Here is a 13,303-nt window from a genome sequence, read left to right on the forward strand (position 1 = left end):
ATGATTTACCATGGCCCTCTGACCTACGTCACTGTAATAGTGCTGCTAATATCAGGGCTATAGTGTGTGTGTGTGTTAGTGCTGGTAATATCAGGGTTATAGTGTGTGTGTGTGTGTGTTAGTGCTGGTAATATCAGGGCTATAGTGTGTGTGTGTGTGTGTGTTAGTGCTGGTAATATCAGGGCTATAGTGTGTGTGTTTTAGTGCTGGTAATATCAGGGCTATAGTGTGTGTGTTTTAGTGCTGGTAATATCAGGGCTATAGTGTGTTTTAGTGCTGGTAATATCAGGGCTATAGTGTGTGTTTTAGTGCTGGTAATATCAGGACTATTCCAAGGTTATACCAGGTGACTTATGTTAGAGGAACTGACTGAGGCTGTGGTGTTTCACATCAGAGCTGGGAAGACAACATTTTGGGTTGTGTGTGTTTCCTCCTGAGCTCTTTGACTATGGGAATTTGAATGAGGGCCATTTGAAACAAACCTCACTGGTTTTACTCCTATGCTGAGCCCTGTGCTGTGGAGTGTGTTTTTAACTGTGTGTGTTTTGAGTTCAGTGCGGGGGACTGCCTATGTGGATTTGGTATAGAGTGTTGAGGTTGATCGGATGATTTCGTTTGTTGTGTTGAAGTGACAGAAGTTAAGGACATATGGCTTTTTTCTTTGAGGCTGTGTGCGCCATTCGCTCGCTCATCTCACCCCACGATCATCATGGTAAAGTTGGTTCACTGTGTTTATCTGTGTTGTGTCTGTCCGTTTCTGCCTGTAGTCAATGTATTGGATGTGATTGATTCATGCCTTCCTGGCATTCTATTGAAATTGTATTTTCACTTCTGGAATGGTGGTGTTATTATGTGGGCATTCTGAAATGGTGAGATTTGTGACTCTTGTGTAAGGTCAGGTCCATAATTATTGGCACCCTTGATAAAGATTAGCAAAAAAGTCTGTAAAATAAATAAATAATAATAATACAAACACTGAGCTATATTGTATGCAAAAAAAAAGGTTTACTTATATTATTTTATACTAATACATTTGCTCAAACATTTTTTTTTCTTTAACACGTAATATTTATTTTATTCTTCAAATACAGAGGTCAATATGATTGGCACCCTTGTTGTCTTGGACCATTACGCCTCCATACAGAATCTTTCCAGATTCAGACACCCTGTTCAGTTCAAACCATGTTTTCATTTGGATTCATGTCCAGAGACTGAGATGGCCATTGGAAAAATATTGATTTTGTGATCAATTAACCATTTCTTTGTGGATTTTGATTAGTGCTTAGTTTTATTGTCTTGGTTCTTAACAAGGGCCCCAGTACCCATATCTTCGTTTTTTTGTATTACTTGTTAAACTAAATCTATTTCTCTGAGCAATTGCATTAGTATAAAATATAATACAAAAATAAATAATTGCATGCGATATTGATCAGTATTTGTATACTTTATTTTATACATTTTAGCTCATTTCCATGAAAGGTGCCATAAATTATGGACCTGTCTGTTTTCTCTATAAAATTACCATCTTCAGTTGGGAGAGTTGATCCTCTTACGTGACGTTGTCATGTAATAGCATGTCAGTTGTGTGTCGTTCATGTTAAAGTTGGCCCATCTAAACCCGTCAGTCTCAGGGGTAGTACTTATCTACTCCATTGAAAAGTAATCGCAGGTTAGACCTGCCTGGGTAAGTATGTCGCCGCTCAACTGGAGAATCCCTCATTGACCGACTGACAGACATAGGAGAGTATTGATTTTGTGCGTGTTGGCAATGGGGGAGATTAGATTGTCAGAAAGCATTAGCTGATGTGTGTGTGTGTGTGTGTGTGTGTGTGAGAGAGTGGATGTTTGTGTGTGTCCTTTGGGAAGGCAGTTATTACCACTGAGCGCTTGGGGAAGGGGCCAGGGCCTGTGTTAAGTGGACTGACCCGTTTTCAGTTTTCACCACTCATTGCACAGCTGCCTTCTGTAAATTGTATTATGCTTGTATAAAGTACAAAGGTAGGCTATAGGCTTATCACTTCTCTATCTCTTCACTAGAAAGGTAATAATTCTTCACGTTCCACCTGTCTTCCTCTTCCCTGTTTGCATTTGTAATTTGATAATGCACACAGAGCGCTACGATTATTGACTCTCTTCCTCCTCTTCCTGAATTTCACACACAGCCTCCTTGCTATGTTAGCCTACAGAGAATGGCCTCTCACTGTATATACACAATGGGTTTCTGAGGCTATTTCTCCCCTTGTGTTGAAATTAATTGAAATGAACTGTTGAAAACGAAGTAACTGATATGCTTACACTTTGTCATTCTTGTGAGGAATGTCTAGAATGAGGGATGCACATGTTGATGTTCTGAATACAACTGCTGTTGCAAGATGATAAATCAGAATAGTTGGAGAATGCCTCAGTAAGCTTTAGAGTAGATATTCAGTTTGAGTAGACAACAGATCTATTGCTTGACTAAACAGTAAGTACATTCTGCCTCAGTAATTACACAATGTGGGCACTCCTGCGTCATTGGCACAGTCGGACCAGGGTCTCATGGACTTAAGGCACGGACACACCGGTTGGGTTTTCCGCCCATCATTTGCAAAGAGACTCTACATGTAGAAATGGGCGAATTCAGCAGTCAGACGCCCACCGACAGGGTGGTCCTTAAAACCCACCGCTCCTTCAGCAAGCGATTGAACGTAGACAAACGGCAGACTGTAATTTGGTGCGATGTGTTTTCTCCTTTTAGTTAGTTGGACTCATGTCTCTGTTGACCATTAGAGCTCCTGAAGTAATTTAACATGACGACTGCTCCGATTCTCTTTAGGAATGGTACTACTGTTCACTGAATTTGTTTGTATTAGTTAGCCTTGCTCTCCAATGTGTGTTGGTTTCAGAGTTGTCTCTTTCAGTGCAGTGCTTTAACCAGCTCTGTTCTAGCACCTCTCTGCCCTGTTGTTTTAGTAGTCCATCACTACAGATAAAGGCCAGTCTCTCTCAGTGGCCTTTCCCTCTGGCCTTTACCATACAAAGAATTAGTGATGCACCAGCTCAGTGTTTACTGGGATTTTATGGTTGTTTATGGCGGACGTCTTTATCTCCTTGACCTACTACACTTTCTTTATTCTCCCCAATTTCGATCTTGTCTCATCGCTACAACTCCCCAATGGGCTAGGTAGAGGCGGCGGTGGAGTCATGCGTCCTCCGAAACAACCCGCCAAACCGCGCTTCTTAACACCCGCCCACTTAACCCGGAAGCCAGCTGCACCAATGTGTCGGAGGAAACTCTGTTCACCTGATGACCAAGGTCAGCCTGCAGGCGCCCGAGGTCAGCCACAAGGAGTCGCTAGAGCGCGATGAGTCAAATAAATCCCCCCCTGCCCCCTCCCCTAACCCGGATGGCGCTGGGCCAATTGTGCTCCACCCTATGGGACTCCTGATCACGGCCGGTTGTGACACAGCCCGGGATCAAACCTAGGTCTGAAGTGACGCCTCAAGTACTGCAATGCGGTGCGTTACACCGCTGCGCCACTCGGGAGTCTGGAAGCCTGTATGTTTTATCTGAACGCAGAGCAGTGCCAGACGTACACACACAGCCTTTCTGGGAACTGGTCACAGTTGTTCACTTAATTTTTCCTTAATGAAGAAGCCTCTTAATGAGTCTTTCCCAGGCAGTCAGGCAGACATTTCTAGGTTAGTCCTGTCTGTCTGTCACAGCTACACATGCCTAATTAGGATAATCAGTTAAACAGAAGATGATTGTGACCATGATTGTGTCGCTCTTGCTGCTGGTGAGTCTCTGATCCACCTCTACGCAGACGACACCATTCTGTATACTTCTGTCCCTTCTTTGGACACTGTGTTAACAACCCTCCAGATGAGCTTCAATGTCATACAACTCTCCTTCCATGGCCTCCAACTGCTCTTAAATACAAGTAAAACCAAATGCATGCTCTTCAACCGATCGCTGCCTGCACCTGCCCGCCCGTCCAGCATCACTACTCTTGACGGTTCTGACTTATGTGGACAACTACAAATACCTAGGTGTCTGGTTAGACTGTAAACTCTCCTTCCAGACCCATATCAAACATCTCCAATCCAAAGTTAAATCTAGAATTGGCTTCCTATTTCGCAACAAAGCATCCTTCACTCATGCTGCCAAACATACCCTCGTAAAACTGACCATCCTACCGATCCTTTATTTTGTAAATGACATCGCCGAAGTAGTCTCCAATACCCTACTCAATAAATTGGATGCAGTCTATCACAGTGCCTTCCGTTTCGTCACCAAAGCCCCATATACTACCCACCACTGTGACCTGTACGCTCTTGTTGGCTGGCCCTCGTTTCATACTCGTCACCTAACCCACTGGCTCTGGGTCATCTACAAGAGCCTCGCTGGTCACCATAGCAGCACCCACCTGTAGCACGTGCTCCAGCAGGTATATCTCTCTGGTCACCCCCAAAACCAATTCCTCCTTTGGCCGCCTCTCCTTCCAGTTCTCTGCTGCCAATGACTGGAACGAACTACAAACATCTCTGAAACTGGAAACACTTTTCTCCCTCACTAGCTTTAAGCACCAGCTGTCAGAGCAGCTCACAGATTACTGCACCTGTACATAGCCCATCTATAATTTAGCCCAAACAACTACCGCTTCCCCTACTGTATTTATTTATTTTGCACCCCATTATTTCTATTTTTATTTTTACTTCGAACATTCTTCCACTGCAAATCTACCATTCCAGTGTTTTACTTGCTATTTTGCATTTACTTCACCACCATGGCCTTTTTTTGCCTTTACCTCCCTTATCTCACCTCATTTGCTCACATCGTGTATAGACTTATTTTTCTACTGTATGTTTGTTTTACTCCGTGTTGTGTGTCGAACTGCTTTGCTTTATCTTGGCCAGGTAGCAGTTGTAAATGAGAACTTGTTCTCAACTTGCCTACCTGGTTAAATAAAGGTGAAATAAAAAAAACTTCCACACTCACACATAATGTTCTCATACTGACTAACTTTTATTGAGACATATAAAAGTCACACAGACACATGCTAGTGCAGAGCGATTAGTGCTTTTTGAGGTTGTTTCGGTTCTAAATTATTTATTTATTTTAAATGAAATGCACTATGCAATATGTGGGTTGAATTCTGTAACAACACAGAATAAAACAATTAATAAAAGTCCCCATGATGGTAGTGACTGCCCATTACGGCTCACTTGTTAACCACCATTTATTCACTTTACTTTTATAAAATATTTCAGTTATTGTGTAGTATATATTACATTTGTTTTATTTGATGACTTTATAATTTTTATTCCAAGTAATCATCTCATCTCCATAGAGCTGCTGTGTCTGCTGTCTGACATAATTTTCTTGGGAACAAAATGTTCACACCCCTCTTGTTGGTTGAGAGGAAAAAAGGAGCTCAATTTCCTATAATTCTACATATTTTGTCATGGGGTGCAGAGAATTGTGCAGTTATAAAGCTAATGTTCTTGCAATTGTATACATTTTGCCATGTCTAATGTGTGTTCATGTGATATTTGAGTGACAAAACATTACAACAAAATCTATGGGCTAAAAAAACAAACTAAAAAACATGAGTTGACATGGGCTAGTTGATCTGGACATTTCTTACAAATTATAAATAGCTCTCGAAGGTATGCAGTGACTGACGTGATGAGGAAAACTGATGATGTACTATCTAATTTCGAAATTGCACCTTGTGCATTCTACTATTACAACTTTCAAGAGTAAGTTGAAAGCTGGACAGAGTTGGGAGAGTAGACCACTACCTGGAAAAACATTATCGAAGTCAGAGATATCTTGCAAAGTAACAGCTGCTCTCTGTATCATCTCACATTCTCGCATTCTTGTCTCTTCCATAGCAGGCTTAAAAAAAAAACTGACCGGACAAGTAGATGCGCAATGGATTATGGTCATTGTCATTAGTTTAGCACATAAAACGTGGTAATTATGTGGAATATTGTCCTGTTGAAAACCACAACTCCCTACTAAATTAGAGTTAAGGCTGGATCTGATTTCTCTCACAGAAAAAAACTAAATGAAAGTCAAATCATTTGAACCGACATCGGTCAATTATTCTGAAAAATATATATAAACGCAACAATTTCAACAATTTTGCTGAGTTACAGTTCATGTAAGGAAATGCCTGCCCATTCCAAATATGCCTGCCCATACCAAAACCTCACCGCCACCATGGGGCACTCTGTTCACAACGTTGACATCAGCAAACCACTAGCCCACACAACGTCATACCCGTGGTCTGCGGTTGTGAGGCCGGTTGGACGTTCTGCCAAATTTTCGAAAATGACGGCAACTTATGGTACGGAAATGAACATTCAAATCTATGGCAACAGCTCTGGTGGGCCAATTGCATGCTCCCTCAAAACTTGAGATATCTGTGACATTGTGTTGTGATAAATCCGCACATTTTAGTGGCTTTTTATTGTCCCCGGCACAAGGTGCACCTGTGTAACGATCATGCTGCTTAATCAGCTTCTTGATATGCCCCACTGTCAGGTGGATGGATTGTCTTGACTAAGGATCAAATGCTCACTAACAGGGATGTAAACAAATGTGTGCATTAAATTTGAGAGAAATAATGGAAAATGTCATCTTTTCTTTCAGCTCATGAAACACAGAATAGTTTAAAAACCGAAAATAACAGATATTTCAGTTAATCGCTCAGCACTAACACACCTACAGAAACTTCCACACACCGATAGAAACATAGACACAAAGGAACACACACACAGCAAAGAACATGCAAATGGGAACACACAGATAGAAACACAGACAGACCGGCAAACCTAAAAACGGAGAGCGGTGGAGAACGACAGTAAAGGCCAGCGTGTTTGTGTGTGTTGGAGAGCTGCAGGCAGTGTCGTGATAGAGGAGAGCGAGAGAGCATAGGCCGACTGGCTGACCTACATTCACCCCAATCCCCGTATTAGATCCCCTCAACCCCCTCCCACTGGATACACCATGATGGGTAGGAGGTGGCAGTCCACAAGTTAGACTGGATTTTCAGCTTATTCTATGAATCTTCCAACTGGGAATTCTGGAAGAGCAGGGAATGTTGGGACAGTTTGTTGGGAATGTTTGACTATCTATTTATCTTTGAGGCTGTTATCCATTCTCCATCTTCATGTAGCTCTGTCTGATGATATGGCGATTCTCTCCCAAGTATGCAGGCCTCTAACTCTGTAGATAATATAAGGAAAGAGAATACATTTGGGCTATGTAATAACAACTTTAGACTGTAACTTCGTAACATAATGATAGTTTTGGTCATGTAGTGTACATAATCCTATGTTGACACCTCAAATCTCATTCCAAAATCATGGCTATTAATATGGACTTGGTCCCCCCTTTGCTGCTATAACAGCCTCCCACTCTTCCCGGAAGGCTTTCCACTAGATTTTGGAACATTGCTGCGGGAACTTGCTTCCATTCAGCCACAAGAGCATTAGCATTAGATTTTTTTTTTCCTATTGTATTATTGACTGTGTGTTTTGTTTATTGCATGTGTAACTCTGTGTTGTTGTTTGTGTCGCACTGCTTTGCTTTATCTTGGCCAGGTCGCAGTTGCAAATGAGAACTTGTTCTCAACTAGCCTACCTGGTTAAATAAAGGTGAAATAAAAAATTTAAAGTGAGTTTGGGCACTGATGTTGGGGGATTTAGGCATGGCTCGCAGTCTGTGTTCCAATTCATCCCAAAGGAGTTCGAAAGGGTTGAGGTCAGGGCTCTGTGCAGGCTAGTCAAGTTCTTCCACACCGATCTTGACAAATAATTTCTGTATGGACCCTGCTTTGTGCACAGGGGCAGTGTCATGCTGAAACAGGAAAGGGCCTTCCCCAAACTGTTGCTACAAAGTTGGAAGCACAGAATCGTCTTGAATGTCTTTGTATGTTGTAGCATTAATATTTCCCTTCACTGGAACTAAGGAGCCTAGCCTGAACCATGAAAAACCGCTTCAGACCATTATTCTAACTGCACCAAACTTTACAGTTGGCATATGGCATTGGGGCAGGTAGCAGTCCCCTGGCATCCGCCAAACGCAGATTTGTCCGTTGGACTGCCAGATGGTGAAGCGTGATTCATTGCTCCAGAGAACGTTTTTCCACTGCTCCGGAGTCCAATGGCGGCGATATTTACACCACTCTAGCCGACGCTTGGCATTGAGCAAGGTGATATTAGGCATGAGTGCAGCTGCTCGGCTATGGAAAACCATTTCATAAAGCTCCCGACGAACAGTCTTTGTACTGACGTTGCAGTCTGGAACTCTTTAGTGAGTGTTGCAGCTGAGGACAGACACATTTTACGTGCTACACGCTTCAGAAAGAGGAAGTACATTAGAGTGTCTAGTTTGAGAAACTGATGCCTCACAAGTCCTCAACTGGCATCTTCATTAAATAGTACCCTCAAAACACCAGTCTCAACGTCAACAGTGAAGAGACGACTCTGGGATGCTGGCCTTAAGTTCCTTGCTAGCATAAACTTATCTTAGATTTTTTTGATATCTTAACATAATCACTAGTTAACTACACATGGTTGACGATATTACTAGGTTAACTAGCTTGTCCTGCATTGCATATAATTAATGCGGTGCCCGTTAGTTTCTCATCTAATCACAGCCTACTTTGCCAAACGGGTGATGCTTTAACAAAAGCGCATTCGCGAAAAAAGCACAATTGTTGCACAGATTTACCTAACCATAAACAACAATGCCTTTCTTAAAATCAATACACAGAAGTATTATTTTTTTTTAAACGTGCATATTTAGTTAAAATAAATTAATGTTAGCAGGCAATATTAACTAGGAAAATTGTGTCACTTCTCTTGCCTTCATTGCACGCAGAGTCAGGGTATATGCAACAGTCTGTGCAGCTAGTAAGCTCGTTGCTTACTAATTTGCCAGAATTTTACATAATTATGACATAACATTGAAGGTTGTGCAATGTAACAGCAATATTTAGACTTAGGGTTGCCAGCTGTTCGATAAAATACGTAACGGTTCTGTATTTCACTGAAAGAATAAACGTTTTGTTTTCGAAATTATAGTTTCCGGGTTTTGAGGTGAAGAGCTGTGTGTGGAGTAATGGTGGTCAAGAGTTTTATTTCCTCTGGTTGCACATGTTACATGCTGGTAGAAATGAGGTAAAACTGATTTAAATTTGCCTGCATTAAAGTCCCCCGGCAACTTGGAGCGCCGCTTCTGGAGGAGCATTTTCTTGTTTGCTGATGGTCTTATTAGAGTTGTTTGAGTGCAGTCTTAGTGCCAGCATCAGTTTGGTGGTAAGTAGACGTCTACGAATAATATAGATGAGAACTCTCTTGGTAGATGGTGTGGTCTACAGCTTCTTCAAGTTCGAGGTTAGTAAACTCTGTTCTGATGTCCAGAAGTTATTTTCGGTCATAAGAGATGGTGGCAGCAACATTATGTACAAAATAAGTAAACTCCCCGTCATGTGATTTTCCTTGACATATTTTACTTACCAGACACCACAATGGCAATATTTTAATAGCCAATACTGGCAACGATGACAGGCTGCTGGCCTCGTGTTTTATTACAAATCAATGATGCTGTATTAAGATTTACACTGTGGAATATAAAGGGGTCCATAGGGCTTCACATGAGTCTGAATTTACCAGTCATGTACAGAAGGTTTATGTTTTGAATAAGCAGTGCTTAATGAAGCAAATAAAGCCATATGGCTACAGTTAGAATGGCTCTATAGCCCTGTGCTCAGTCAGCTGGCTCTCATGCCCTTGTCACCCAGCACAACAGATGGCATGATGCGTTGCATGGCAACACAGGCAAGCCCTTGTGGTGTATGGGGAGGACCTAGTAGTTGAGTGACAGGTGGGTGGTCCATTAGCTGTGTTGTCAACCACGTCAGTGACTGACACATGGGTTGGTCCCGCCCCTCTGGGTCCGGTTCATATTAGGCCTCTTGTCTATGTAGGCCTATATGCCACTGAGGATTTCAAATTCTCTCTGACACTGCTTTAATTTTCTATTTGGTCACAGCTAGATCCTTTCAATACTACTGTGTGTTGTGGAGAGAGGCTTTCTAGCCAGAGTCTCTCTAGCTGAAGGGCCTAGACATTAATAATATGCATACTACCGTGCTCCACACTCATGCTCCAAGTGCATTCTCCGAGCCACGTAGCCATATTGACTGAGAATGGACGAACCCATTTACTGAACCTTCCTCCATCTAGCCAGGACAATGGCAATAGAGATGAAACAAGATATACAGAAAGCAATTTTTAAAAATTTATTTTACCTTTATTTAACTAGGCAAGTCAGTTAAGAAATTCTTTCAATGATGGCCTAAGAACAGTGGGTTAACTGTCTGTTCAGGGGCAAATGTTTTACTTCATACTGTAACTATCAGCTAGCTATATGTGAATTGTAATAATGTAGCTAACTAGATAATATAACAGGCAAAAATGTACTAAAACCAATGGTATCCAAGGTAGATGTCAATTCTTCGTGGGTAGCTAGCTAACAATTATTTGGCTAGATAACCTGTTGAGTGTAGGGGGCAGTATTTTGATGTTTGGATGAAAAACGTACCCAAATGAAACTAATTCTCAGGCCCAGAATCTAGAATATGCATGTAATTGTCAAATTAGGATAGAAAACACTCTAAAGTTTCCAAAACTGTCAAAATATTGTCTCTTAGTATAACAGAACTGATATTGCAGGCGAAAACCTGAGGAAAATCCAACCCGGAAGTGCTGTTTTTCCTGAAAGCTCTCTGTTCCATTGCCTGCCTTCGCTCCTATTGAAGAAGCTACAGTCCCGGTTGAAATATTATCGATTATATATTGTAAAAACAACCTGAGGATTGATTATAAAAAACGTTTGACATGTTTCTACGAACTTTACGGATACTATTTGGAATTCTCGTCTGGCCGGTCGTGACCGCTCGAGCCTGTGGATCTCTGAACATAACGCGCCAACCAAATGGAGGTATTTTTGGATATAAAAATAATCTTTATGGCACAAAAGGAACATTTATTGTGTAACTGGGAGTCTCTTGAGTGGAAACATCCAAAGATCAAAGGTCAGCGATTCATTTTATTGCTTTTCTGACTTTCGTGACCAATCTACTTGGCTGCTTGCTGTTTGTAATGTTTTGTCTGCTGAGAGAGATGTCCTTACATAAACGCTTGGTATGCTTTCGCCGAAAAGCTTTTTTGAAATCTGACACGCCAGGTGGATTAACAAAAAGCTAAACTGTGTTTTGCTATATTGCACTTGTGATTTCATGAAAAATTAAATAATTTTAGTAATTTAATTTGAATTTGGCGCTCTGCAATTAAGCGGATGTTGACGAAAATGATCCCGCTAATGGGATGGGTGCATCAAGAAGATAACAGTAGTAGCTAGCCAGTTAGCTCTATTGACTTACTATGGGCTTGCGACCTATGCACACTACAGTGGGTATTGTAGGCACCCAATACCCACAGTCTGTTTAATTTTGTCTTAGTTACATCTTACAAAACAGTACATTGGTTATGTACAGTACCAGTCAAAAGTTTGGACACACCTACTCATTCAAGGGCTTTTCTTTATTTTGACTATTTTCTATATTGTAGAATAATAGCGATGACGTCAAAACTATGAAATAACACACATGGAATCATGTAGTAACCAAAAAAGTGTTAAACAAATCAAAATATATTTTATGAGATTCTTCAAAGTAGCCACCTTTTGCCTTGATGGCAGCTTTGCACACTCTTGGCATTCTCTCAACCAGCTTCACCTGGAATGCTTTTCCAACCAGCATGAGCACATGTGGTAACTCCTTCAAGACTGTTGGAAAAGAATTCCAAGTTGCTTTTCAAGTTGCTTTTCCTTCACTCTGCAGTCCAACTCATCCCAAACCATCTCCAATTGGGTTGAGGTTGGGTGATTGTGGAGGCTAGGTCATCTGATGCAGCACTCCATCGCTCTCCTTCTTGGTCAAATAGCCCTTACACAGCCTGGAGGTGTGTTGGGTCATTGTCCTGTTGAGAAACAAATGATAGTCCCACTAAGTGCAAACCAGATGGGATGGCATATTGCTGCAGAATGCTGTGGTAGCCATGCTGGTTAAGTGTGCCTTGAATTCTAAATAAATCACTGACAGTGTCACCAGCAAAGCACCATCACACCACCTCCTCCATGCTTCATGGTGGGAACCACACATGCGGAGATCATCCGTTCACCTACTCTGCGTCTCACAAAGACACGGCTGTTGGTACCAAAAATCTCAAATTTGGACACATCAGACCAAAGGACAGATTTCCACCGGTCTAATGTCCATTGCTCGTGTTTCTTGTCACAAGCAAGTCTCTTCTTCTTATTGGTGTCCTTTAGTAGTGGTTTCACACAGTCTCCTCTGAACAGTTGATGTGTCTGTTACTTGAACTTTCTGAAGCATTGATTCGTGCTGCAATTTCTGAGGCTGGTAACCCAAATGAACTTATCCTCTGCAGCAGAGGTAACTCTGGGTCTTCCTTTCCTGTGGCGGTCCTCATGAGAGCCAATTTCATCATAGCGCTTGATGGTTTTTGTGACTGCACTTGAAGAAACTTTCAATGTCCTTGAAATTTTCTGGATTGACTGACCTTCATGTCTTAAAGTCTGTCGTTTCTCTTTGCTTATTTAGCTGTTCTTGCCATAATATGGACGTGGTCTTTTACAAAATAGGGCTGTATATCACCCCTACCTTGTCACAACAAAACTGATTGGCTCAAATGCATTGAGAAGGTAAGAAATTCCACAATTGAACTTTTAACAAGGCACACCTACCTATTAATTGAAATAAATTCCAGGTAACTACATGAAGCTGGTTGAGAGAATGCCAAGAGTGTGCAAAGCTGTCATCAATGCTAAGGGTGGCTACTTTGAAGAATGTCAACACTTTTTGCTTCCTACATGATTCCATATGTGTTATTTCATGGTTTTGATGTCTTCACTATTATTCTACAATGTCGAAAATAGTAAAAACCCTTGAATGAGTGTGCTAAAACCTTTGACTGGTACTATATGTGCTTTTGTGCTTATTCAAGTATCCTCAGGAATGGCATTATCTAGTAATGCCACGACTGCTCTGTATTGTAGTAGTTATTCTGTAGTAGCCTATAGCCCTGGATAACATACTAGTTTTTGCACTACAGTATTCATTCAGCTGTGTTGTGGGGCAGGTTCAATCTATCTTGTCCAGAATGTCCAGCCTGCACATTTCCCACATTAGTTCCCTTCTCACTCTCTCTCCCTCTCGCA

At 41.6% G+C, this 13,303-nt stretch overlaps 1 protein-coding gene across 5 annotated transcripts in view; it reads left to right on the forward strand.

Annotated features, from left to right (window-relative positions):
- abr (ABR activator of RhoGEF and GTPase) overlaps positions 1-13,303 on the forward strand; it is a 232,319-nt gene that overhangs the window by 70,534 nt on the left and 148,482 nt on the right. Inside the window, exon 1 of one of the 5 annotated variants that reach the window (XM_031826645.1) lies at positions 601-712. The exons of the other annotated variants lie outside the window; for them this stretch is intronic. Within the exon in view, the coding sequence (XP_031682505.1) occupies positions 649-712 (64 nt within the window). The 5' untranslated portion in view covers positions 601-648. Of the gene's footprint in view, positions 1-600; positions 713-13,303 lie in introns of those variants that run through there. 5 annotated transcript variants of the gene reach the window in all.

This window comes from Oncorhynchus kisutch, linkage group LG6, assembly GCF_002021735.2.
Source record: "Oncorhynchus kisutch isolate 150728-3 linkage group LG6, Okis_V2, whole genome shotgun sequence".
Lineage (NCBI taxonomy): Eukaryota > Metazoa > Chordata > Actinopteri > Salmoniformes > Salmonidae > Oncorhynchus > Oncorhynchus kisutch.